Source organism: Saccostrea cucullata, unplaced genomic scaffold (genome assembly GCF_032062105.1).
Source record: "Saccostrea cucullata isolate Sc308-1 unplaced genomic scaffold, CSIRO_AGI_Scuc_v1 ctg368, whole genome shotgun sequence".
Classification (NCBI taxonomy): Eukaryota; Metazoa; Mollusca; class Bivalvia; order Ostreida; family Ostreidae; genus Saccostrea; species Saccostrea cuccullata.
In genome coordinates, this window is record NW_026930642.1 from 184,265 (window position 1) to 212,196 (window position 27,932).

General features: G+C 32.8%; 2 protein-coding genes across 4 annotated transcripts; both read left to right on the plus strand.

The window, feature by feature from the left end:
- Positions 1-40: 40 nt before the first annotated feature.
- Positions 41-8,881, plus strand: LOC134229392 (CDP-diacylglycerol--glycerol-3-phosphate 3-phosphatidyltransferase, mitochondrial-like). Of its 2 annotated transcripts, none has more exons than XM_062711133.1 (9): positions 41-180; positions 3,361-3,529; positions 3,968-4,045; positions 4,255-4,544; positions 4,887-5,068; positions 5,597-5,907; positions 6,064-6,289; positions 8,267-8,349; positions 8,502-8,880. In XM_062711133.1, exons 1-9 carry the CDS (start codon positions 104-106, stop codon positions 8,619-8,621), a joined length of 1,536 nt encoding a protein of 511 aa, XP_062567117.1. In that variant the 5' UTR covers positions 41-103; the 3' UTR covers positions 8,622-8,880. The 2 variants fall into 2 exon arrangements, with proteins under 2 accessions (XP_062567117.1, XP_062567116.1); XM_062711132.1 differs by lacking the exon at positions 41-180 and adding an exon at positions 2,306-2,380 and having other exon boundaries at positions 8,502-8,881.
- A 1,398-nt stretch (positions 8,882-10,279) lies between these two features.
- LOC134229402 (protein phosphatase 1 regulatory subunit 7-like) lies at positions 10,280-27,474 on the plus strand. 2 transcript variants are annotated; one of them, XM_062711153.1, is made up of 15 exons: positions 10,280-10,471; positions 12,342-12,735; positions 13,023-13,112; positions 13,415-13,486; positions 13,644-13,702; positions 15,217-15,269; positions 15,370-15,512; positions 15,846-16,001; positions 16,207-16,262; positions 16,366-16,489; positions 16,647-16,781; positions 19,554-19,621; positions 23,106-23,180; positions 26,794-26,913; positions 27,194-27,474. In XM_062711153.1, exons 1-15 carry the CDS (start codon positions 10,356-10,358, stop codon positions 27,246-27,248), a joined length of 1,716 nt encoding a protein of 571 aa, XP_062567137.1. In that variant the 5' UTR covers positions 10,280-10,355; the 3' UTR covers positions 27,249-27,474. The 2 variants fall into 2 exon arrangements, with proteins under 2 accessions (XP_062567137.1, XP_062567136.1); XM_062711152.1 differs by having other exon boundaries at positions 19,554-19,617; positions 23,099-23,180; positions 27,194-27,473.
- Positions 27,475-27,932: the final 458 nt, after the last annotated feature.

Below are 27,932 nucleotides of genomic sequence, written 5' to 3' on the forward strand. Positions count from 1 at the left end.
TTGTGTTCCTTTTCACAAATTGGCCTTTTTCTAAATTTATGATCGGGTTCGTTATTCATAGTTTATCATTTTTATCATGCAGTCAGCTGTTTCAAAATAAATTATGTTGTGTAAAGTAAGATGTTCTTGGCGAACTGGTCGTCGCCTGCTTAAATTTCTTGGACTGCAAAGTGGAATCAGGTAATGCTAGTAGGTTTGCTTGTCCTGTTTAAGCTGTTTCATTGATGAACCGTATGCTTGGCAATGTTTTGATGATTGCTAGAGTGATTGTGATAAAGCATGTGAAGTCTCCAGGTTCAGTTAAATATATTTGTGTAGGTTATGTAGCTTGTAGAACATCACTGAAATATTTGTTTTGAATAGCTTTTCATGATAATTTTTATGCATTTTTCTGAGAAAGTGCTGATTGATTAAAATGTAGATTGTAACATGTTTAGTTAATAATCACACTCTAGAAAGTTCTATAAATATAAAAAAGAGAAGTACAGCTGATTTGAATCTTCTAGAATAGGCATAAATTTTACTGACAAATACTAAAACTTATTACAGATCATTATTTGTGAAGATGTACTGGCTAGCAAGCAGTTTCTGACACCTTAATGTTTTTCCTTTCTCAAATTCTGCATTGAGAAGAAAATAAAATGTTTTGAATACAGGACATCCCTTATAATTATTATTTTTACCACAATGTACCAAACTTGATTTCAGCCATTTTGAAATCAAACTTGTGTATTTTATTTATTAATCAATTGTTGCTTTAATAATTGGCCTACTTCTTTGAAACAGTTTGCTTCTGGATAATTCCTTTTCTGATAAGTCATTCCAGATGTCCTCTGTCAAGCTTCTTTCATGTAAACTATTCATATTTTCCTCAAAAATTGTGTCAACACATTTTAAGACTTTACGTAGGATATATTAAGTTCCATTTATTCTTATACTTATAGTGTAGGATAAAATCAGAGACTTGAGGGATATATATTGTATTACCATTCAAATTTCTATGGAATTGAAAATAAAAAAAAGAGAGATAATTTTTCATTACTGTCGTGTGTTAATAAAAGAAAACTGTACTTGTATATGTACTGTATAATAATAAAATATCTCATTCTGTCATAAGAAAAGTGACATTAGGAAAAGTCTTCAAATTTCATTATTACATTATTGTTTTATTTTTTTTAACTATACAATAATATTAGGTTATGGTAACAATGGTTATTAACCCATGTACATGTATAAACAGGTATAAGGAACAACTTCCATAATATTTTGGAATTATAAACTACAGGATGAATTATGTTAAGATCCTGTTTGAAGTGGGCCTCACATTGAATTATGTAAACACTGATAAACAAATGTTAAAATTACATTTACTATTACATGTACATGTAATACCAACAAGTTAGTACTTTGAATTCATTGAGATAATCAAATGAATACTGTATGGTTTATAAAAAGTATTAATTGGCTGTAATTTAAGCCTTTATAGTTATAAATTATAATTAAAATTTAACAGAGCTACATCATATTATAATATTCCAATGTACTGCAATTTGTAGTCCGAAAGTATTGTATTGCAATATTGCATGGGATTTCTCAGATAAAACACGAATTCAAATTAAAATTTTTAGACTATTTAATACTAGCTGCTAAACAGATTGTTTTTGTATATTTGCATTTTGTTGCAAAACTGTAGCAAAATCAACACAAACTTTTCTGCTGCAACATATTTAGAATATATGTAGCTTATATATTCACTCTGCAATGTCTGCATTTTATTAGTGGTTAATAGATAAAAAAAATAATTGCATTATACAATGCAGCTAGTACATTGCAATAAAAAAAATCCATCTCCATATACCCACTGAGCCCTAAAATTTAATTATCAATTTTAAAAAAAATGGATATTCAAGCTTGTATTTAAAGTAGCCTAAAAACATTTTTTTAAATATCAAAGTTTTGAAATGATCATTTGAATTTTAGACCATAAACCATATTTGTTGAAAACTTAGTCTCATGCAATCAACATCCAATATGTTTTAGAATATACAATAGCAATTATCATTTAATACATATTCAGCTGATTCACTATTTATGATACACAATATATTAATTTGGATATACCTCCATTATGTTAATTGATCATAACATAGTCCAACACAAACAGTCTATGTAAGTAAGGATTGTCAGAAAAAGCTTCCTGATTTGCTAACTTTAACATGTGCCCTGGGTATATCAACAGTTTTGCCCCCTGGCAAAAAAGAGAGATTTTTTTCTCTCTTCCTTTCAGTAAGTCACTGTGTCTTTTAGATCTGATTAGGAAACATCATAGGATTCATAGCTGGGAAATCATGTTTACAAATGTTTGGAATATTGCATCAAGGTTTTTATCTTTTTTTTTTAAAAATCATTTTTTGAAGTTTAATTATTTAAAGTTAAACTCGAGTTTAACTTTAAATCGCGTTTATTTTTTTTTATTGGATGGTATATGTATAACTTACCAAACCTGTAATAATTTCTCATTATTCCTTGATATTGATATGTTTAAAATAAGTTTTAATTAATAATCACTATTAAGAGCAAAAATCTTACAAAATTTTGAAATTAACTCTAGTACAATTAATTTAATCTTAGTTGCATGGATTCATGTACTTGTAAAACAAATTCTGAAAAAAGTATGTATGTTTATTCTAAAAATTTATGATGCTACCTGTCCTACTTAATATGTTACTTATTGTCTGTTTCTCCCTCTTTTTTCATTTTTTCTTCATTTTGTAACATTTTGTATTGTATATATTATATTTTTTGTACCTCTGACCAGTTGGCTTAAAATGTATATATGTTTTACTGTATCCCATGTACCAATATTTTGGTTTGGGAGAATAAACTGAACTTGAACTAACTGTAACCCTTTATGCATTGGTCATAGTCATGATAGTGTTTATATAATATTATATAATATATTATATATAGATCAATGATAAAAAAGGTAACTATATAATATTATATAATATATTATATATAGATCAATGATAAAAAAAGGTAACTAGCCAGCTAGTCTGGCTCTATTCTTCACTATAAATTTAATTTTTTTTTTCTATTTACAGTAAAACTTTTTATTAAATATTGTATATTTGATATGTACCTCTCACAGTACCCATAGTACTTATTATGGAAAAATGTACCCTGATATGTAAATTTTTTATGAAGTTGCTCATTTTGTGGAAAATGCAGCTAGTGCACAGGATTGATTGATACTACCGGTACATGTTTTGATATGAAGTTAGAGGGAATGTAATTGATTTTAATTTAAAATATAATGAAACAAAGAAGAATGTCAGCAATTTTTAAAATTATTTTCAGGCTACTTTCTTATGGTACAGCAGCTGCAAAGTTGGAGGAGACTAATTATCCCACAGAACTCTCCTGTAACACCCTGTCATGGGTCAGTGATTATTCGCCATGCTTTGGTATCCAGGGAAGCTCCGTGGAAATTCTGCGTACCCCAGATGAATTTTATCAAACACTTAAGGTATAAATAATTAATTCACTTGTCAGAAGGTAAACTATGAAATAATACAGAATAATATTCTCTCTTTTTCCTTTTTTTTTAATTTCTATTTCAAAGTTGGTTCTTAGCAAATATGAATTTTTCATTTGTTTTTGTGTACCAACAATATATTTTTACTATTAAATCAATACAGTGGAGTCTCATTTCGATTGCAATCCTGGGCAAATTTTCTGGATAAATGAAGTGTCCAGATTACTTGAATATATCTGGAATTTATAAATATCATTTGTTTCTCACAAATTTTGTATTGAAGATATAGCATCCAGATTATTGGTGTCTGGGTTAAGAGGCTCCACTGTACATAAAATGCCATATTGTTGATTAAAATTTGTATTAACTTTAAAAACATTTAAAAGAAAAAAGAGCAAATCACAAAAATGTTTTTTTTTATTTGTGCAGAAAAATGTTAGGGGTGCCAAGAAAAGGATAGTGATTGCCTCTCTGTATTTAGGAACTGGCCATCTAGAAGAAGAATTGGTAAGAGGGCTATATTAGCTTGGTTAAAAGCTATATTGCACAATATGTCTGTAAAAGTTAGTTTTAAACATGACTGAACTGTATAATTTGAATAACTTTTCTGATTTCTTGTGGAAGAAAATACTGTATACATATCTGGATCTTATTAAGAATTTATTTGGAAAGAGAAGTGTACGGAAATTTCATTTTAGTATTGTTTTGTTACATAGGTCAATGCAATAGAATATGCTTGTGAGAGGGCTAAAGATTCTAAGAACAGGGACTTTGAGGTCCACATTTTGTTGGACTACAACAGGGGGTCCCGAGGGGGAGAGGAGTCCTCCCGGACCATGCTGACACCCCTATTGGAGCGGTACAATGGAACAGTCCAGGTGTATCTGTACCACACCCCCGACCTCAGCGGTTACCTGAAGAAGTACCTACCCCCCAAAGTGGATGAGACAGTGGGGGTCCAGCACATGAAGGTCTACTTGTTTGATGACAGTCTTGTCATGAGTGGGTAGGTCTTGTTAATGTTTAACTGTGTTTGAAAAATAAATTGATAGATATGACAAATCAAGTGATAGAATTTTTATTAGTGTAATTTTAAAAAATACAATACTTTGACCAATATCTCACTCTTTTTTGTTCTTACTTCGCTCACAATGCAATCCACATTGAGACCTTTTGTAAGGGTTTGCAGTAACATATCACCATTTTTTTAATACAGTTATAAAAGTTATCACCTTTCAAATGTAATGTGCCACCAAAAATTTTGAAGAAAAAAATTTGGACCATTGAAAACATGATGGTATATTTTCAATTCTGGTTGCTCTTTAACTTAAAATTTTTTTAATTTCAGAGCCAATTTGAGTGATAATTACTTCACAAACAGACAAGATCGCTATGTGTTATTCAACGACTGTCCAGAGTTGTGTGACTTTTTCTCAGGACTTGTGAAAACAGTGTCTACTTTCAGTTTATCTCTGGAAGCTGACAACAGTACACAGCTACATCCTGGCTGGGAGATTCACCCATTTGAAGGTGTGTAGTAATTCTTGTTGAAGATAGGAAATGGTTGAGATGCCAAGTGGATTAAGCTCTGTACTGTAAAATGAATGTTTTCTTCTCTCTTCGGCACTATCTGACTTCTCTGGGTGGTGATAACCATAAAATGCTCATCTGAAAAGTCTGTTACTGACCTTGAATCATTTTAACTCATTATGTAAAGGTCCATGGAAACTTGGTGAAATCATTGTCATAAGTCTATTTTCTCTCTCTTCTGTGCCATTTGGCTCATGCCTTATCCCTAACAATGCCCATTAGTACAGATGCTAGTGTCAGATCAAAGAGATACTTCATATACATCATAGTACATATGCAGTCCTTTATATGTCCTTTACATCTTAAAACCTTTTTTAAAACTAAAGCCTTTTGAAATAGTCATCATCTCAACTATGTCGTGTTAAAAATAAATATGGTTGTACTTGTACATTTATTACACATTTCATTACAAATTACCTTACATTTTGAATAGTGCTCAGGTAATTGCATGTATCTTTTTTTTCAAAGGAAATACAAAAGATTTCAAGAAAGCAGCAGGAAAAACAGTAACAGAATATGTCAACTCTGTGACCAATCAACAAGAAGACAAAAAGGCAAAGAAGAAAACCAAATATGACACTTATGTGTATCCATTAGTTCAGATGGCCTTGTTTGGAATTCGAACAGAAGAGTCATTTGTGAAGCAGTTACTGCGCACTGCCAGTGATGGAGTTAAAATCTCACTAGCCACTGGATATTTCAATCTGACAAAACATTATCAGAACATTATTGTGCTCGAGTCTTTAGCAAAATTTGATCTCTTAATAGCATCACCACAGGTAAGGATTTAGATGTATGTGTAAAATTAAAGTTGATTCTTTTAATTTCTGATCTACAATGAAGAACTAAAGAAAGATTTTCAATATAGAAAAAGCAGAAAAGAAATACAGTAGAATATATTGATTACAATGATAGTTAGGATTCTTCTGTTTTAGGTAAATGGTTTTTATGGAGCCAGAGGTGTGATGGGGAACATCCCAGATGCGTACACTTACATTGCCTCCAGTTTCTACCACCTGGTTCTGTACCATAGTATGCAGCACCGGATCCGGTTATATGAGTATTACAGGGACCAGTGGACCTACCATGTAAAGGGACTCTGGTATTACCTCCCCAACCAGACTCTCCCCTTTCTTTGCATGATGGGATCTTCCAATTTTGGTAAGGAATCCCCCCCCCATCTCTCCTCAAGTGAAAAAAACTGAGTGCTACCTTGTTTGTTTGCCTATTTGGAGTTATGAATTAAGCTTAATGTCAGGTTCAGCTCTCTTGCTATAATATGAAATACATTTGTAAGAGATGAAACATGTTTTGTCAAGCTATATGTGACAAGGTCAGATAGAACATCGGCCTATTCTAAGGTCATACATTGAGATTAAGTATAACTTTTTATACGCCCGTCTTAAGACGGGACGTATTATGTTATAGGCTTCGTGTCCGTCCGTCTGTCCGTCTGTCTGTTAGCTTTTTCGTTTCCGGCTCATAACTTTAATACTACTAGGCCTAGGATTATCAAACTTTGTCATCTGATGCATCTTGGGTAGAAGGTGTGTCACGCACAAAAAGTAGGTCGCTCTGACCTTTATTTAAGTAGTTATAGCCAAATATGGAAAAATCCTTTCCGGCCCATAACTAGAAAACCATAAGACCTACAATCATCAAACTTGGCCAGTTTATGCATCTTAGGTAGAAGGTTGTCGCGACCTATTTCAAGGTCACTGTGACCTTTAATTTAAGTGAATTTTTTTTTTAAAAATGTGTCTTTTTACTATTCATTTACACATCCCAAATAATGTAAGAGTATTGCACTGTTCTTATTAAAAAAAGTGTTAAATCAAGGAAATACTTATTTTTTTAAGCATATACTTGACAGCAATCTATAACAAATATAGTGTATCAGAGAAATCCTCCTCTCAAGTGAGCAAAAAAATTTTGAGTGCTGTCAAATTAGAGAGAAATTAATGGGTTTTGACGAGGAGCTAGCATTTGTTATCTATATCCCTTGTGTATTGGGCCTATTGATTAAAAATAGCTCTTGTTGACTAGCTTAAGTTTTAAAAAATGAATTTGATGAAAAGTAATTAAAACTAATTTTATATTGCATAATAGACTAATCTGATATTATGTAATATTATTAATTTAAAAACTAATTTTTTGGGATGGGGTGGAATCAGCATGTCCATATGAATTACATATTAAAACCTGTCGGACATTAAATCTCAACCAAAAAAAAAATCTTTGAGTATTTTATTAAATTTATAGTAGATAGTGCAGACCCATTCATCTCTTGGTAGTAATGAGTAGACAAGCATCCAGTTAAAGATTAATTAATGAGTTCAATGTAGGAAGGCTAGCTGTCTCAGTCGCTCTGATTAAGCAGTGACCTTATCTGTATCCAGACAGAAGAACTGCTGGTCAGACATATGTCATTTGATGGCCACAAAATTAATTTGGTATAGATTAAGTTGTTAAGACTAATTTGATGGTGGGCATTTGACAAGGTCTAACACAACCAGCACAGAAATCTATCAGTGATGTAATATATTTATTATAATTGATGCCTACATCACAGGGGATGGATAAATATTTTAAGGAATGGAAAAATCATCGAAATCTTAGAATCAAGGTTGATGTGATTTTCTTGCACCTAAACTGTTCGAGAAAATTGTAATTTTTTGACGGGCGTATCATGCTGTGGCGCGGCACTTTATTCACTATACAGTGGACCCTCATTTATCCGGACGCTTTGGTTCCCAGTCAATTTGTCCGGATATGTGAAGCATCCGGATATCTGAATCACCAGTTAAACAAGACAAAATAACATTTAAAAATTTCGTTTCGATGAAAAATCGTCCGAATACTGAAGCATCCGGATATCTGGCGTCCGGATATCTGAGGGTCCACTGTATATTTTCATGAAATCTTTTTATTATTGGGTATAATCTATACAAATAAAAAGATGTGTCAGAGTGACAATGAAATTTTTGCAAGTAGGCTGTCTTGCTTAATTATGCAAAGAAAAAGTTTAGGATTAAAAAAAAATTATTTACAGTTCTGTACTACCTGTATTTGAAGTCATGCACCATTACATGTAAATGAACTTCATATGTATACTATAAATACTTTTTTTCTTTTTAGGGCATCGGTCAGTATACAGAGACCTGGAGTGCCAGATAGCTTTAGTCACACAGAACAAACAGTTACAATTAGACCTACACAAGGTAAAAGTTACAACCTCTCATCTTAAAGTGTTCCTTCTTTAAAGAACGGAAACATCAGAATTTTGAATTGCAAAAATAAAAAACAAAATCTTTAATTGTACAAGCATTAATTACATGTAGTTGGCATTCATATTTTCCTTTTTTGTGAACAGGAACAAGAATACTTTTTTTCCCATGGCATACAAACAAACGAGGATACTTACCAGAAAGCAGACAGATTTGTGCCATATTGGGTCAGATTTACCTCCCCTTTTCTAAGACGCTATTTATAGAATATGTACCATATAGAATTTTCATTATACAGTGTAGTCATGAATTATTTTTATAAATGCTTTTATAGTTACATATAAAAGGATTATTGAATGCTTAAGTGTTATATTTTTATTTCCTTTTTGAGATTTATTTTTTAAGAAATGTTAGTGCTGCTCTTGGCCAGTCTTGGGCATTATGTTTATAAGAGTATTTTATGCAATACATTATATCAAATGAACATTTTATTTGATATCAATAAGAATTTTTTTCAGTAATATTCAATGTATATTTTACTGATATTGTACTGGGAAAATAAAATTTAAATCTTTTTCCTTGGCTTTGTTTTCATTTTTAAAAATGGCATGATCATTACTTATCTTGAAAGAGTAAATAAATGCCGTCCCTAGCTTTGACAGTAAATACCATTTAACTAAAATATCAAAAACATCAAAGTCTTGGAAGAAAATAATGGAATTTGTCATCTTCAGACTGTAAATTGCCTTCTGTCTTTCTCCTGTGTGTGTGATATATACATGTATATGAAAAACAAAATAGGGACACCCCCATCCTCACAAGCCAGGGGTCCTGAGTCAATTAACACATTGCAGTTAGACCCCTGGCATATTTCATTCAATATCCTTGGGCTGACTGTAGTGACATCTTTAGAAAAAAATCGCAAAACTTGATTGTTTTTCTTATTTCTCAATCAATCACTTGAAACATGTGCATTTGAGGTGTCAGTTGAATCCTTAATTCCTTATCTGACTATTTTTGGAAACTTTTAAATTTGATTGGTGCTTCTCGATGAGAGAAGCAACCCCACAGATATTGAATGAAATATACCAGGGGTCTAACAACAACATGTTGACTCAGGACCCTTGGCTTGCGAGGATGTCATCCCCACCAAAAAAAAATCTTTTATCAAAAAGAATTCAATTGATATATTCATCATTAAAAAAAAAAAGTTGGGCCTTTAATGTTAATAGGGGTATTAATATTTTTGCATAGACAGTATATAAGATGACAGTCATATTATAATTATACCTTCCACTTGAAAAACAGGAGGATATAGAGTACGTGATCGGGATGTCTGTACATCCATCTGTTACACTTCTGGGTACCCATCTCTTATCCGCAACTCCTCTTTTACCTCTGAATGAAATTTAATGAGACTTTCACAGAATCTTTAGTATAGTGCCATTGTGCACCTCCTATTTTATTTTTTCGGACACATATTTTCAGTTTCCCAAAGCAAAACATGAGCCTAGCCATTCTTTCTATAATATTGAAGGGTATATACCATCTCTTATCCGCTACTCCTCTTATACCACTGAATTTATAATTTTAATTCCATGATACTTTCACAGGTTCTTTTTATATAGGAATTTATGTACTTTACTCTCTTTGGCTTCCAAATCAATTGGGGTATTTTTTTTTTAAATAAAGAGAGTTATCATCTAAGTTTCATTGTTAAACCCAAGAGAGAAGTAAATATCTTAAAATATATTTGAATTGATTTAATTTTCAATTAATCCTTATTAAAATCCGTAAAGACTGTACAGGTTTTAACAGACATTTTCAAATTGTAAATATTTTTTTATTCCGATATTTTTTAAATTACTAGATCCCACAGCATAAATTACGTCGGGTTCGAGCTACAAATGTATATTGATTTAAAATTCCAACATGGCGCCCAAGCTCCAAGGTAAACACCAAAATGATTCAGTGTTGATTCCATTATAACTAAACTCAAAATGGATGGTAGATTGAAGGCAAGAACATCAGGGTCTGTACCCTCGACTCTTGGAAGACAAATCGGAGTGCTACCTGTCGGTAATCCTCCACCCAGAGCACGAAGGCCGCAACCTAGGTTAGTAACATGCTTTTCATTAGATAGCACACCGGTGTCTACAGGTCTATACTTTAATGGAAGTCAAAAGGACGGTGTATTTTTTTTTTTTTGCAATAACAATCCTTCGTGGTGAACTTTGTGCTCATTGACTTTGTCCCTTATGCACTGAGCACTGCCATCATTAGCTGCAGATCTGTAGCGTTATGGTTTTATATATTTTTATCCAGCAACTACCTCCTGCATTGACCTAATAAAGGTAACCTAATAAACCAAAGCTTTATCCGGTCACTGCCCTAATAAATCCTCGTGCATGTATTCCGATGTTCTAAAAGCATTGTGACGTCACGTATACTGCAATGTTTACGCCATGGCATCATAGTTTCAACTGCAGAGATGTGCCTAAATCTGTCGAAAATAGCTAGTTTTGGACGTTCAAATGGTAAAAATATGTTGCAGGATAAACAAAATACATGATAACTGTCTTGAAATATAAGCGATATTTGGGCTCAGGTCGAAAATGTAAGAGGGCTCGGTAAGCCTCGCCCTCTATCACGTTTTCTTATCCTCGCCCAAATATCGCTTATATTTCAAGACAGTAACCATGTATTTTATATGTCTTTGACCATAACGCTACAGATCCCATAGTGCAAAAAAGGTGCAATTTACGGCGCAATATTTTTTGCGCTCTTTTGGGGAGAATTTCTCCACTTTCTAGCAATGGTCAATCAACTACATTTCACACCCTAATTCTAGACACATTCTGTATCTAATATGTATAGTTTATCCACCTCCCAACCATTATAGTTGTCTCTACAGGCAATAAACTCGCTTGAAGTGAATTTTCAGTAATCTAACAAATAATTTTAATCAAGTGAGTTTATCACTTGTAGAGACGAGTATAAAGGGTTGGGAGATGGATAAAATATACAGATTAGTTCAATAATGTGTCTAGAATTAGGGAGTGAAAGGTAGTTGATTGACCCTAAATTGAAAATGGAGAAATTCTAAACAAAAGTGGCAAAAAATTTTGAAACGTATAAATTGCACCGTTTTTGCACTACGGGATCTGTAGCGTTATGGTCAAAGACAAATACATAAAACCATAACGCTACAGATCTGCAGCTATGCCATCGTCCACACTTACTCATGCAAATCTGTGCCCTAGTTAACCATTAGGTGGTGAATTCAGTTTGGAATTGGAGTGCATTATTAGCCCTAAAGTCAGGTGTCTAATTTTGATTCCTGCAGAGGTCAGTCCACCCTCCCATATGTCAGATGCGATTTAAGTCTTTACAGAAATGAAAGAAATTTCTTAATCAACAAGACATTTTTATGCCAATTATGGCACTGCAAATGGTGGTCACAGGAGGGGGGATTTAGAGGTTGGGCAGGTATATAAGGTATTATTTTAAACTAGATGATATATGAGGGTTCATATGAATACATTCAATACAGGTATTGAGGTTTAAACAAAAAGAAAAAGTAATTAAGACTTTCCTCCTCAGTTAAACATGATATTCAATATTCAACTGTATATAATCACTAGTTAGCTCAGTTGTCAAAGCACCTCTAACACATGAAAAATTCATATGATATGGGACTTAAATTCTTGTCCTGCTCATTACATCTCTTTTTCCCTGTGACATACTATGCATTACATGTGCAAGTATTTCAAGGATGTCAATCAAGTCAATTAGTAAATGTCTCTTTTAATTTGCAAAGTGGACTTTTGCAGATAGTATAAAGTTAGGCAGTATCATGTAAATGTTTAGAGGGATTAAAAGAGAAGTGGATCTCCTTCTTACATTTATCATAAATACTAGTTTTTTGCCATCAAGATCAGATATTTCAGACTTCATTTACTTCTTAATTGTAATCCTAATTTCAGACAAATCTTGTCAACACCACCCCAAAGTAAAAAATATATAGACGAGGGAAGTGGTCCAGTGCAATATAATGAAGTGAATGCTGGGATATACAGTGATAAGACATTGTCAGCAGAGAGGACAACTAATGACCAACTTAGTGCCAGATCAGGGAAAGTGAAACTAAAACAGACTTCACCTCCAACTAGTGACTTCAGTTCTAGGCCATTTTCTAAGAAATTTAGCCCTAGTCCACCTAGTTCTTCCCGCTATCAGAGGTCACCAGGGTCAGCTGGAAAGGTCAAGGACACTTTGTCTAGTGCTAGGAGTACATCAAGTAGATCTAGAAATGACAAAGAACAAGAAGTGGAATTCTGGGAAAAGAAACCACCGAAAACTGTGACAGAGGAAGAAATCGTAAGGGGAATAACTCTTCAGACATTAGATTTAGGGAAATTTATAATCAATATGAAATGAATTCATTAATTAAATTTTATTTACACTTAATGAAAAAAATAATTAATGTATAATACACATGATGTAAATAAAACTAATTTATGACCATTTTGTTTCTTTGTTAAATTTGTGTAATGAATGAATTCTACCTTATCAACAAGATCTATATACTATATATATTAATTTTGTCTGCACATAAGCTTAGCTGATGAAATACTTTTTCAAATAATATCATTAACTCTTTTTAGTTGGACCAAAGCCAGGAGTCAGACGTTAACAGAATTTACGATATTAATTTACATGCATCAGAACTTACAGTGGTGCCAAAACTAGACAAGGTTTGAAAACCCCAACTTTCCTCATGTTAAATATCATTTTAGGGGTATTGAAATATAAAACCATGTGACCTTATACTGACAGTCAGTAAAATACAGATCAAGCAAGCCGGAGTTTAACAAATTCATTCTTACAATGAAGAGTTTTCATTCCCCATCATTCTAAAAGGTGTATAATTTTAAACGATGTTTTACTGCATATATTTTTCAGAATAAGAATTGTTGTTTTTTATAAGTATAAAATATATTTTTCAATAACTTAGCGAAAACTCAAATTAAAATTGTATCTCCTGTATCTCTTTCAGTTTCCAAATTTGCGAGTGTTAGATTTATCCTGTAATTACATAGAACGGATTGAAAACTTGGACCAGTCTAAGGTAGGCTGACATTAATTTACACCTACTATCTGTAATATAGAGTGGAAAGGTTTGATTTCTTTTCATGTACGTGTTAAAAAGGAAGGTAGATTTTACAGCAGAAACTTTTTAAAAAATTGAAATTGCAGGATTTATGATTAGGCATTTTTCCTTTTAGGATCTGAGAGAACTGAAGCTCTATGACAACAGACTCACTGCTGTGGAAAATCTTAAAAAGTAAGTACCTGTACATGTACATGTTTACATATGTCATTGTAAATCTTAAACGGAAGCTGCATGTGACTGAGTCTTTTTTATAACTTCTTCACCATATTCAGATGTACTTATCTATTTTATTATTGATCAATTAATTCAACCCATGCAAAGATGTTTAAAAATTATTCGAAACAAGGAAATAATGTACAGTCAATTCTCGAATTATCGCCATTCGATTCATCGCCATTTTCGCAATACCGCCATGATTTCCCAAGAACGTTTTTCCTGCTATATAAAATTCTCTTTATAATACCAAATTCGCATACCGCCATCCGCCACCCTGTTTTCAAAACAAACGTCTATTTTAAAGTGTCAATTATCTCGATATATTTACATCCACTGAATATTTTCTTCTTTATTTCTTAAGAAAACCCATTGCGTTCATCACTGCATGAACTACATTAGGCATATCATCTGTACAAATTTCTTGATCAGTGGCCGTTCCATCAATGAAACGTACAAAGAGGTTCGCATCATTAACACAATAATTAATATTTTTAATCCTACTTAAAATGATAATTTAAACAGATATAAATATAAACAATAAATAACGGTCGCAGCTATTGCAGAAAAAATTTACATAACCCGCTTACGCGGGTTATGTATTGTTCCGTTGTTTTGTTTAAAAAATCATTTAGTCACGGCTTCGCCACTAAAGGGGTAGTTGTGAAAGTACGCCGAATACAATATTATTTTGATGATCTCTGCTTTAAACAATGCAAAGTTTGCCTAAAAATAATTATACAGTATAAATTGTGAACATTTCACTAACTATGATGCCATAAACAATAAATTTATTCAACAAACCATTTTACGTACTGTCAGCAATATATCGAAACAAGGACGTGCCGATTTACATGTACTAGATGCACATGTACTTGTCTTTATTTCATAACTGCACATTTTGTTTTAAAGAAATTGTACATAAAAAAGTACTTGAAGTATTTCAAAATTTAGAAATATGTTTTATATACATGTACATGTAATTATAAGAATAGAAACGCTTTATGGTATTTCTAAGAATGGTAACTCTACTTCTTGTTTCCTAAAAGATGGGAAATTCAATTCATCGCCAAATTCGTTATACCGCCATGATTTCTAAATCACAAAAGGTGGCGGTTTATCGAGAATTAACTGTATAAGAGAGTGGCCATTTTAGAAGTGATTTTAATAAAATGGGAATAAAGACCTAGTAATATTGATAAAGTCATGATGCACAGACAACAAAAAATTATGTCACTTTAATAGTTAAGTAGTCTTGGATAGTTAAAATGATATGCTATTTAATGCATTGCAAACTAACTTTGATCATGACAGCTTTAACTTGATTTTTTTAAGGCCAATTCAATTAGACTTAATTACAGTGAACTAAAATGCATGTAGGAAGATTTTAAAATATGCATTCTATTGTGGATTATATTGTAACAGAATTATAAATCACAGTTAACTTTTTTTCTTTTTTTTTTCCTTCATAGCTTAAAAGAATTGGTTGCATTACAACTTCAGTACAACAAACTGAAGCAGTTAGGTAAGGCATTCAACCCAAAACATTTTCTCTTTAATATCAATGGCAAAAGCATATTTCTAATTTTCTTATGAAGCAACAATTTTGTTCTCAATTATTTTAGGCAAGGGTTTTTCCTCACTGAAGAAGTTGAAGACTTTACGGATAGACTGTAACAAGATTTTACGCCTGGATGCTTCCGAGTTGTCCTGTTGTGTTCAGTTGACGTCCATCAATGTTAGCTACAACTTGGTGGATAACCTGTCTGTGAGTATAGCCTAAATGTTAAAGAAATATTTAAGTAAATTCCTTACTGAAGATGTTTCTCTTAGTGAATATAAACTGTATTGAGGAAAATTATAGTAAAAAACCAAATTGATAGATAGAATTTTTACTGTATGTCATGCAACAAGTAATTCTCTTCAGGCAGATTTTAAAAATACTATTTAGAATACTATTTTGATAAAAAATCACTCATTTCTGAGGGGAAAAAGTCTTTGAGTAGATGCTTGTATACCAATCTCCTATATAGGAGTCTTGCATTATTCTGGATAATTTAGCATTTTTATAATGTTTAACTGAAGAAATCATGTTTTTCAGGCTTTGAATTACTTGCCAAATTTGGAAGAGTGCTATGCAGCAGGAAACAGAATCAAAACTGTGGATCTGTCACGATGTAAAAAATTACAAGACATTGATGTCTCTAAAAACAGGCTCACAGATTTATCTGGTATCAGGAACCTTGCAAACCTCCAGGTATGTGTATGGCTTATCTCCATTCAGATACTATTTCTCTTTTAGATAACTATTCCTATTTTTTATACATAAGTATTAAAATTTTAGATTGTTGAGTAAGTAATGTCATGCAGATTCAACTCTGTGTTTCACCAGCAAAAGGAAAACACTCTTTTAAACATGCAATTCAGAATCCCTGATGTGAATAATTTTTCTTTTTTTTCAGACTCTAAATATTTCTTCCAATCAAATAACTAGTTTGAAATCACTAGGAAAGTCAAAGTAAGTTATTGACATTTAACATAGTTTTTTCTTTAATAAATAAGTACTGATAAGATTGATATTAATGATAATCATGTTTGACCATTGATCTCTTCCTTTATAGAAGTCTTCAGGAATTGTATGCCTCTGGAAACAGAATATCAGAGCTCTCGTTCATACCCGACGTCTTTCCTCGACTGGAGATTTTCAACATCAGCTGTAACAGTATTAAAACTTTAGATGAAGTGGTTAGTATTAGTAAATTTTGGTCCAAACCATGGGTATTTTGACAAGAATTATAACCTTATGTCATATACTTTATTTTCACTGTTTAACAACAGAACAGTATTAGTGATGGAAGTATTGTATATTGGTATTATGACATGTTGTCCTTTGATTTTACAGTGCTGTTTGGAGAGATGCGAGGACATCGCTGAGCTGTTCCTGTATGAGAACCCCTTCTGTGCCCCTGGGTCAGAACACACCCACTACATGGCAGAAATCCAGGCCATCATTCCTCAGCTGGAGATACTCGATGGAGTTAGTAACTGATCATAGGCAAACATCTCTACTTCTAAAGTAACATCAAATTACTTCATAAATTCACAAGAAAATAACTTCAAGTCCAGATAAAATTCACCTACAAAGATTTTTGAAATTAGTGAAATGAGAAAATGTTCAGAAATTTTGCTTAACTTTCATGTGGAGGTGATTGTAATTGCTTTCTCTCAAAAATGACAAAATCAATGTAAAGGGAAGTATTGTTTATTTGGTATTTAAAGAAAAAAAACTGTACCGTGTGACCTGCAATAAACACGATGTTGACATATCTTACAGACAAAGTCATGACAAACTTCTATGCCATAAGCAAAATCATATTCAAAATTGAATTCATTTCAATCACAATTCTTCAGTTATGGCTCAAACTGAATAGCCCATTGATCTTAACATTAATGATGTGTCTTTGAATAAAAGACACAACTGGGATTAAGGTCAACTACATGTTAAACTTTGAACTGAACAGACAGACAGATGGACGGAGTCACAATACCAACATGTATTTACCTGTTGTAGATACCAGTATACTTCTTGCTTGATATGATATGGGACTTAAATTCTGGTCCTGCTCGTTACATCTCTTTTTCCCTGTGACATACTATGCATTACATGTGCAAGTATTACAGTGTGACCTGCAATAAACACGATGTTGACATATCTTACAGATATCTTACAGTTTTTTATACACAAAAATATACCACATGTGTCTATAAATGATTCATTTGAAATTCATGTAGAAGCTTACACAGTAATTGAAAATAATGATAGGCACAAAATACAAAAATGAGAGCATTTATAACTTTATATAAAGAGAAAATGTGACCTGATTATATACCAAAGTCACAGCGTTTTATCTTCATCATGTTATTATGGAATTGGTTGATGAAGCATAATTTGAAGATTTATATCAATTACATTCCGTGTACATGTAATGTATTGGTAGATTGTGTTTGACATGCATGGTGACAAAAGATATAACTGAGCATTATTTGACTTTGCAGAACATATATAAGTCTGAAAACTGTCATAACACACAAATTAAGTACCTCACAAATAAAAAAAAATCTTTTTTGATTTAGAACAAGGCCATTTAATGGGAAAAAAAAAAAGTCTCTGAAGTATTAAAGGCCAATGTAAAGCTTTTCTGGCCAACGTTTGATTCTTGGTCTATCTCTGTTGATTACTTTTCATATTCCCAATATCTCTGGAACCTTGAGTTATATATTTCTAACACACTTACTATACAGCATCATTTATAAGTGAAGAGGATCAAAATATTTCCTCAGCTAAAGGATGTGTACAGCATTTTCACCCCACCCCCCCTTATAAGGTCCTGGTGGGATTGATATAAAAGTAAAAGTATTAAGTATGCAGTAAACCAGGAATATTCCATATCAAATCACAACATTCTTCTTAAATCACAATATTCTTGTGAAATGCAGTAAATAATGCATTTAGTTTTCATCGAATGGAGAAAAAATTATATTTAATTGCAGAGAAGGATGGGATGACATTATTGAATCAATTCCAGAATCGTAATCCGTAATGGAAAGCCAACTAACTGGAAATAAGCTAAGAACCAATCACCTGGGGGTTCTGATTCTGTGATTATTATCATTTAAACACTGCATAAGCTCTTTGTAGGTGATTGATCAATGATAGTTATCTCATTGACTCAGTGATTAGCTTTTGATACTTCTTTTAAATCTCTGGTTTTTTAACGGGAAGGGATTGTGTTCATTGCATGTCAAATGCATTTATTGGTTTTTGATATTAGTCAGGATTTTCGATCGGAGTTGGAAGATGTCTGGTGTTTTGATAGGGTTTATTTTAAGCATTAATTTGTTAATAGGAATATAAGTGGGAATTATTTATGAATTTACTTTAGATTTGTGCATTTTTAGAATATTTAAGTCAATGGCTTAACTGCATGATTTCACAGTAAAGATGAAAATTGATCATGCTAATCAAAAGGGATTTTGAAATTCTTTTTTTTTCACTGGAAACTAGTTTATTGATTAGGCCCAATTTATTTTAATAATTATCTAGCATATTTGGAAAAAAATATTCAAGAAGAAAAAAATCTATATATTGAGGTTCAAAAAAATGGGTATCTTTGAATAATCTCAGCCATTATATTACTGAATAAACAATGTTATTATGTCATAAAAATTAACATAATAGCTTGACTTTCTTTATGACCTTACAGCTTGAATATTGCAAAATGCTAATTATAGGGCTCACGCATCAAGAGCCAAACCCACTTCATTCAAATAAAAAAAAAACATTGCAAAGTTTTGAAGAAGGAAAATTATTAGAGATATGACCATGAGAATTAAACAGAATTTTCAAAAAACTCATATGTTGTGTTTTTTATGTAATATTATCAAATTTATCTCGATGATAATCTCCATTTGTGGGAGAAAAAAGAATCTTTTTTTGCAAACAAAATGAAGCTATGTATTATAGTCACCTAACTTAAAATAGACCATTATTAGAATTCATATGTCTATTCTATATACCGGTATACAGTCCAACCTTGTTATCTCAAACTCTTCAGGTTTAGGGTTAAACTGAATTTAATACCTTCAAATCAGCTGAGAATAATACATGTAGATTATGAGGTTATAAGAAAAGTAAAGAAAAAATGGTCGAGACTGCCAAATCCCTTCTACCCCAGGTACTTATCCCTGGGATTCAGGATGTCATTCAATGTTCAAGATAATGGAGTTGAACTGTGTCTTTATTTTGCAGGCCCACATAAAAAGGCATACCCACCGAGGTGCACCAATAATGAGACCTATGTCAGCATCCACTAGTAAGTACATGTACTTCCAATAGAATTCTAAATACAGGAATATAAATTGGAAAAGTTAATTTTGAAATTCTATTTGATAGGTTAATGCCATAGGAATGAAAAAAAAGATAATTTTATTCATAACGCACATACAAAAATAAGCTCTTTGCTGACTTTATGAAATATGGATTTTTTTCAATAAATTATGGTTGATATCACATATGTAGCTGACTTATTATCAGTTGTACACATTTTTAGCTCACCTGAGCCGAAGGCTCAAGTGAGCTATTCTGATCAAACTTTCAGTTAAACTTTTCACATTTTCATCTTCTTCTCAAGAACCACTGGGCCAATTTCAACCAAACTTGCCACAAAGTATCCTTGGGTGAAGGGGATTCAAATTTGTTCAAATTGAAGGGCCAAGCCCTCTTCAAAGGGGAGATAATTGTGAATTAGTGAAAAATTAATGGCATTTTAAAAAAAATCTTCTTATCAAGAACCACTGGGCCATGAAAGATGAAACATATGTGGGATCATCCTCAGGTAGTGTAGATTCAATTTTGTTCAAATCATGACCCCCGGGGGTAGGGCGGGGCCACAATGGCCGACCAAAGTTTTACATAGAAATGTATAGATAAAGTCATTAAAAATCTTCTTCTCAAGAATAACAAAGCCATGAATGGTCATATTTATATGGAAGCATCTTCAGGTAGTGTAGATTCAAGTTTGTTCAAATCATGACCCCGGAGGTAGGCTGGGGCCAAAATGGCCGATCAAAGTTTTACATAGGAATATATAGGAAAAATCTTTAAAAATCTTCCTCTGAAGAACCACTGGGCCAGGAAAGATGAAACTCATGTGGAATCATCCTTAGGTACTGTAAATTCAAGTTTGTTCAAATTATGACCCCCTGGGGTAGGGTGGGGCTAAAATGGCCGACCAAAGTTTTACATATGAATATATAGGGAAACCATTTAAAATCTTCTTTTCAAGTACTTCAAAGCCATAATTAGTAATATTTATATGGACACACATAATGGTAGCTGTTTCTACTTTTGAAATATGATTTTTTTTCCCAACCTCAAAACTTTCAGTTCTGATCTGATATGTGCTTTTTTTCTAGCCGATGTGCTCAGGTGAGCGCTGTGGCCCCTGGGCCTCTTGTTTATTCTGATTTTACTAGGTTTCTTTTTATGCCCCCAGAATCAAAGATTTGGCAGCTTATAGCTTTATAGCCGTTGTCCATCAGTCTAGCTAACAGTCTTTTTGCTTGAAAAAAACTTGAATCTTACCCATAACTTTTGATTGGTTAAAGCTATGGTTCTCATATTTCATGTGTATTCCTTGTGACAAGATCTTTCTTTGGGAACCAACAATTTGACCTTTTGAACTTGACCTTGGAGTTTAATCTAAGTTTGTAAAATCATTAACATTGGCCACAACTTTTGAACAATTGGTGCTTGGACTTCCATATATCTTGCATGTAATCCTTTTGCTAAGGCCTCCCCTTTGGCACACTTAAATTTAAGTCCTTGACTTTAACCATGGAGTTTGACCTACTGTTGAAAAACTTTAACTTTAACAGTTTGTGCTAATGTTTCCAAATTTCACAGGTATATTTCTTGTGACAAGACCATTTTTCTGTTATCTCTGACCTTGATCTTGGAGTTTGACTGACATTGAGAAACTTTATCCTTTGCCTTGAGCTGCCATATGGGGACATCAGTGTTTCACAAACACATCTTGTTTAAAGCTGATAATATATAGTTTAAAAAGGTGTAATCCAACAAACCTGTGAAATTCCTTTCACCAAGAATTCAGACTTTTTTTTGTTCTCATTTTACTATTTTCCATGTTCTTTACATTTTATTTTGTCTTCTAGTGCATGAAATACATTAACAAAGATAACAAAAACTATTCAAGCTTAAAAGTCCATTAAACAATACAAATTTTGAAGCAGAGTAAATACAAACATCTAAAACGTCAGACGTGGGATCAGGTGCCATGGAGGAGTAAGCATCCTCTGCCAAATGGTCACATCCACCGTGTGATCCTTGTCATGATTGGGAAAACATGGAGAAATTTGTCAACAATTCAGTACTGTGTAAATAATGGCCTAAAATTAGTATGAAAAATGTCAATCAGTATTTTATTTAAAGATAGATTGTATTTTGATGTCAATTTCACAGTATTAGGTCATAAATTCCAGCTGATTTAAATTGCAAGTGGTTTATTTTTCTGAATGTATATTTAAATCTGGACCCCTTAAAAATAAGTACATAATACATAATTGAAGCCAAAACTCAGATAATTGAAGCTAGAACTTTGTGAGAGAGAGAGATGTTGAATGTGTAGTGGCCAAGACATAAAGTGTCATTAATATGAATATGACACATGATTCAAATTAAATGTAATCTTTGTTCTAATAGGTAAGAATTTAATTTTTTAAAACTAGATAAATGTAGGTAAACTCACTGAGTTATGTATGACATATCTTTTCTTGTTATTCTTGACCCAGTGGCTGCCAAAATCAATTTTTTTGAAAAGTTGGTCACCAAGAATATATATTGCTCACATCCATATAAGCATTGTAAAGCTTGAGACGCAAAAAGAAAAGTGAGGATTGATTTTTGTGAAGAAATTAAGATTGATAAGAAGACAGTAGATTTTGTATCCCTAGTCTCCTATTCTTTGCTAGGTAAGGATTGCCAATCCGAAATTTAGTCCTACTGAAGATTTTAAATGGGAGAACCTTGGCTAGCGATAGATTCAAATGCCATAGAGTCATTGTTATAAGTTGATCTACAATTTCTGGCAGCTTAGGCTTATCAATATCCAAGCTCTCTTTGGCGGTGAAAAATGAAGTAGCAAATGTTATCAATCAAAGATAATTGAGAAAAAGTTATCATATTTTTCTCTCATTTCAAAGCAATAAAATGTTAATGGTGCAATCCCTTGTGACTCGATCTCTTTAGAACAATATATTTATAACTAATGATTTTTTTTTCTCTCCAAAAGATATCAATACACCAGCCATATTGATTATAATACTGGGGACTGTAATTAATCAAAATTAAAGAAAATAAGATGTGTTTGTGAAGCACTGATGCTTCCATATGGCTGCTCATGATTCTCAAATGCAAGTCAAACTCCAAAGTAAGGGCGAAGAGAATAAAAATTAATGGTACCCAAGGAAACACAAGAAAAACAACTAAGAAATGAGAAAGCCATAGCTCCAACAATACAAAAGTTATGGCCAAGGTTAAAATTTGTCAAAAGTGGGTCAAGGTCAAGGGTAAAAATAAATCCAACTATAAAAAATATGGAAGCCATGGCTCCAACCAATTAAAGTAATGGATAGGGTTAAATTTTTTTTGCAGACAAACAGATAGACGAATGAACAGGACAAAAACTCTTTGTTCCTCATCTTTGATTAGAGGGCATAAAAATACTATTATAGTGAGATAATCATCTAAAATTTATATTAATCTTTTTCTTACAGTTATAAGTGTCCGACAAGTGGAGACGCAGATGAAGGCTATGGACAATGAAATGGTTTCATTTGAAAAAAGCATTATGGATAGGTATACTATTTACGCTGTAGGAAATATTGAAAAAGAAATGCTTTTTCCATATTAATTTTTTCTATCTCTATTGAACATGGTTTGAATCTATTTTTAAGCGTACATGTACAACAGAATTAAGGGACGATGGAAGTTTTGAAATAAATACCGGTATAGGATGCATAAAAAGAAAAACCTTTCTACAGCACATGGGGATGAGCAGGATTAACTTAAAGATATTCATTTATTTTTAGTTGTTCTTTTGTGTTAGTAATTGGAGGGTTTTCGAGCTTAGGGTCCCTTTGGACCCATAATGGTGAATCTGGCTTCAGTTTTCCTCCCCCACAAAAGGAGTTTCTAGCTCTCGGAACACTGTATCTTCAAACCAAGCAGTGCTCTATCATGGAACTTCCTTTTTCTGCAATGCAGAATTCATTATGTATATAGGATTCAATAGTGTCTGGGTTGAATTACCCAGAGGAATCTTTTACATGAATTTATGTATATATAGGTATTAAATCATTCTTGGGCTTTATGAAAAAAAGTCCACCAACACTTGGCTAGTAGGTGCCATTGTTATGGAAATTACAACACAAATTGGTTTCTTATTTCAGGCATTTCCATGTCATTAATTGAGTCTAAAAAAAAGTCTTCTCCTCATGCCCACCTCAGCTCCATATTAGTACATAAATATTAATCTAGCCGGATTTATTTCCTATCAATTGCATCAGTTCATCCGTTTTAATTTTGAAGATGTACAGCCATGGGCAGAATCTAGTCTCTGGTTTCTCAGGGGACAACTCTTTGTGAAAAATAAGACTCTGTCTTCTCCAGAGGGATGAAGAAGTCACGTTTACACAATTAATGCCCTGTTCACACGGAGAATCTAATTCGCAGTAAATTAATGCGAAGTAAACTAATGCGAATCAAACTAATGCGAATTAAATTGCGTTCACACGACAGCTAATGCGAAGTAAACTAATGCGAATTAAAAGGTTACTTCTGCAGTGGCGTGCTATTATGACGTCATTTGCAAATCATGTCACCTTATGCTGAAGCAGATCCATTTGGCATAATGACAAAGTGTCTGTATACACATTTTAATGATTTACAAACTTTTCCTTAGTTTTTCACTCAAAAATAGCAAAAGTACCTATAGCTGACCACCGACAAGTGGCATTTGACTAAATATTGCCATTACGCATGCGTCAGAATTTAATTCGAATTAGCTTCGCTTAGCGTTCACACGGAGCTAATGCGAAGTAATTTAATGCGCAGTAAACTAATTCGAAGTAAACTAATTCGCATTAAATTCTCCGTGTGAACGCTAAGCGAAGCTAATTCGCAGTAAACTTACGTTTAATTCGAATTAAACTCTCCGTGTGAACAGGGCATTAGTCTTTAAGATCATTTGAAATTAAACCATATGCCCTAGTCTGCCTTGTGTGCTAAAAAAAAGTATGTGATGCAATTAGTACGACATAGATAAAGTTATCGTGTCCATCTCACAAAGTATGATTCACTTTCGTAGCTGAGTGGATTTGCTTGTTGTGTGCTCGGTGAGATTTTCTTGCCTGATTCACTTATTGTTTCCCGAGCGGTGGAAGAGATTCAAGCATTCAATTAATTCAGGTTAATGGTGTCAGAATCATTCATCTTAGCTCTTAGGTAATGAGGGAGACAACAGATCATAGCGTACTTGTTGGACCATTTTGTGACATGAAAATACCATGGGGATATGTCTGTAGATGGCTGAAGTGCATCTTAAGACTCTACTCCTTTATATTTGGTGATGCAAGATTAATCTTATCTTTCAAGGATAAAAAGTCTAGGCAAGATTGAAGAATGTATGTCTCTCACATAATCATTTTTCTCTACCTCAGGGTACATATAAATATAGATTAATCTGACAAACAAAACATTTTTTATTCTGTCAACTCAGCATTGGTGCTGATGCATTTTCAGTAAATAATGTTGGAAAAGGAGGACATCAAAAGCAAAAAAGCAATTTTTCTGAAAAAAAGAGTTCTTATTTTTATTCCTTGGGCGATGCCAAAGCTTTCTGAAATTGACTATGAGTGGGCATTCCAATTACTCTAAGGAAGAAATTGTCAAAATGAAGTTTGGAGAGTGTTGCAGTTAATGCAAAGATGCACTCTTTTACATCTCTACATATGCATGCACTTAGGTCTCACTAGCTTTATTGGCAAAAGACCAAGGGTTACCGTGTTGCTCCAGGATTTTAAGAATATTGGACTTCAGCAGCTGATAAACACCAGGCACTTGAAATAGACTGGAAAATTATATATTTCTTTCTCTTAAAAAATCAAGTGACTGATGAACATCATGCATTGTCTTTAAATTTGAGCTGCAACCGTACAACATTTACAGTTGCAACCCTTTTGTACATGGTGGAAGTACTTGCCATAATATATTATTCAGTTTGTGTAAAGGGGGAGAGGGGGTGGTTACCTAGCTGTTACTTTCTGATATTAAATTAAGTTGGGATTCTCTATTTTAAAATGTAAATATATTATTAAATACAAATGTTCAGATATTAATTTATAGATGACAGCCTGTCATGTTACTTTTGCACCATAGTATAAAAAAATGAACATACGGATAATTGTAATGCCCTTTCTAGTCAATATGTTTAAAACTTTTAAACTTGCATTGTACTGCCCATGTTAAACTCTAATATCCTGGTTCTGTATTGATGGTATATCATAAAATGTATCCTGTATGTTTGATTATTTAATTACATGAAAAGCAATCTGTCATGCAACACCTGCATGCCACGTTGCTATGGAACTTTTTACTGCCGTAGCTGGAGTAGATTTGCTAAATCCACTTCTGTCCCGATTGTGTTGGTAATTCCTCGAGTGGGGCATACTTACGTTGCTCTGTAGGCAGTGATCTTGCTGTTTTATCTCGAGTGGAAATGTGGCATGTTGCTCAATATTTGCATCTGTCACCCACAGCAGTGAATAGCTTCATCTTTTTGTAATGAAATATCTTTTTCATTTTTTGTGTAATCTTTGATGATTTGTTACTATTGATAATTTTGTCGAGGTTTTCTCGTACAGAGTATATCGAGATCTTTTGATACTTTCCTACTTACGAACTTTAAACATTGCTTATCACACCTCAGACAGCGAAGTTAAAGTAAAATCAATATAACAACATCTGGGCACCAGACCCCACCAATCACAGCAGCCAACAGATCAATTATTTTATCGTTTAAAGGAAATTAAATAAATTCATACAAAGCTGGTGTAATTTAATCTGTTGACTGTCCTCTGTAGTCATTTATCTTCTTTTATCTTGCTGTCAACTCATAAAATAGTCAGAAAATTTGAATCTCTTAAGGGCCAAAAAGCTTTTATGCCATTGAGAGCAGTTCTGTATATAAATCCTATCCCAAAACAATACCATGCAGTGCAGTTTCAAGTTCACTTCGCTCATTAAACAGAAAGTAACCTTCATCTAATTTCATTTTGATTTTAACAGCATTGTCACATGAAGGCTATGGACAGGAAACTAACATAATTAGTACACAATGGCTAAAAGTTTCAAATTGGTTATTTTTTTTCTTGTTTTTATTACATTCATCAGTTTATATTTATTGCAACAGATTCGAATCCCTGAGGACCGCCTGTGGCATTGACTACACAGACTCACGAATGTCATCTAGTAACCCTGAACCTTCTCTGACCTTGACCTCTCAACAACGACCTTCCTGTAAAAGTAGTAGGTCAGTGAAGTTGAGTTGAAATTTCTATAAGAAGGGTTTGATTTTGATCAGAAGCAAATAATTCATTTAATACTTTAAAATATAAATTACGACCATGAGGTCATATTTTCTTGAAGATCTGAGTCAGCGTATGACAAAGGTTATCAAGTATTTTTTTCTTTACTTCACTGAAAATCGATTTGGATGATGCTCGATCGTTGAAGAAGTCCTCTTTTTTTCCTCTCTTTGTGATGTCATACAGGGAAGTTGATTAAGAACGTTATCTATTGTATGGTTTCAGCCGCTCCAAGATACGAGATGCCCTACAATTCGCTTCCCAGAACTTTGACGAGTGAGCCATTGAGGGCTGTGTCAATAGAATCCTAAATCTGTGATACTCCATCAGATACTCCATCAGAACTTGTTTTGTCTTGCTGTTTAAAGAACATTTTTAACTGCCAGTTTTATATTGAGCTATTTCTATTTTGGCTACAAATGTATATATAGTTAGTACATGTATATTTTAATTTATCCAACAGTATTTTCCTGTATAATATGATCACTTTAAAATTGTCTCGTTTTTGTGTAATTAAATAGTTAACCAGCTAGATGTTCACTGCATGATTTAAAACCAAGACATTTATTTTGTATTGTACAACTTTACTGTTTGGTTTGATTTGCTACCGGTACATACAGAGTCCCTTTGGTACATGTCCGATTTAGGTATCATCTTGTCACCAGGAGTCTTAAAACTGTACAGTTGTAAAAGTGTGAAACATGATAAAAACAAATTTGTTTTGGATTTTCTTTTTAAAAAATCAAATATAGGCTTAAAGCAATTAGGGATAAAAACAATTAGTACAAATAATTATATTTAACGTACATAAACATATAAGTCGACTTTATTAAACACAAAGTGTGAAAATGATTCTAATTTGATTCCCTGCTTTAAAAGACTACTTTCATATCTGACTATAATTTAAAATCTCCATCAAAGTCACTTAGGACAGGTTTGGTTGTATTTCAGCTATAAACTCTTA

Coding starts and splice junctions, on each gene's coding strand:
- LOC134229392 (XM_062711133.1), top strand. CDS start 104: ATGTTGTGTAAAGTAAGATGTTCTTGGCGAACTGGTCGTCGCCTGCTT. Junction 181..3,360: donor GGACTGCAAAGTGGAATCAG/GTAATGCTAGTA, acceptor AATTATTTTCAG/GCTACTTTCTTATGGTACAG. Junction 5,908..6,063: donor TCTTAATAGCATCACCACAG/GTAAGGATTTAG, acceptor CTTCTGTTTTAG/GTAAATGGTTTTTATGGAGC.
- LOC134229402 (XM_062711152.1), top strand. CDS start 10,356: ATGGATGGTAGATTGAAGGCAAGAACATCAGGGTCTGTACCCTCGACT. Junction 13,703..15,216: donor GCTGTGGAAAATCTTAAAAA/GTAAGTACCTGT, acceptor TTTCCTTCATAG/CTTAAAAGAATTGGTTGCAT. Junction 15,270..15,369: donor CAACAAACTGAAGCAGTTAG/GTAAGGCATTCA, acceptor CAATTATTTTAG/GCAAGGGTTTTTCCTCACTG.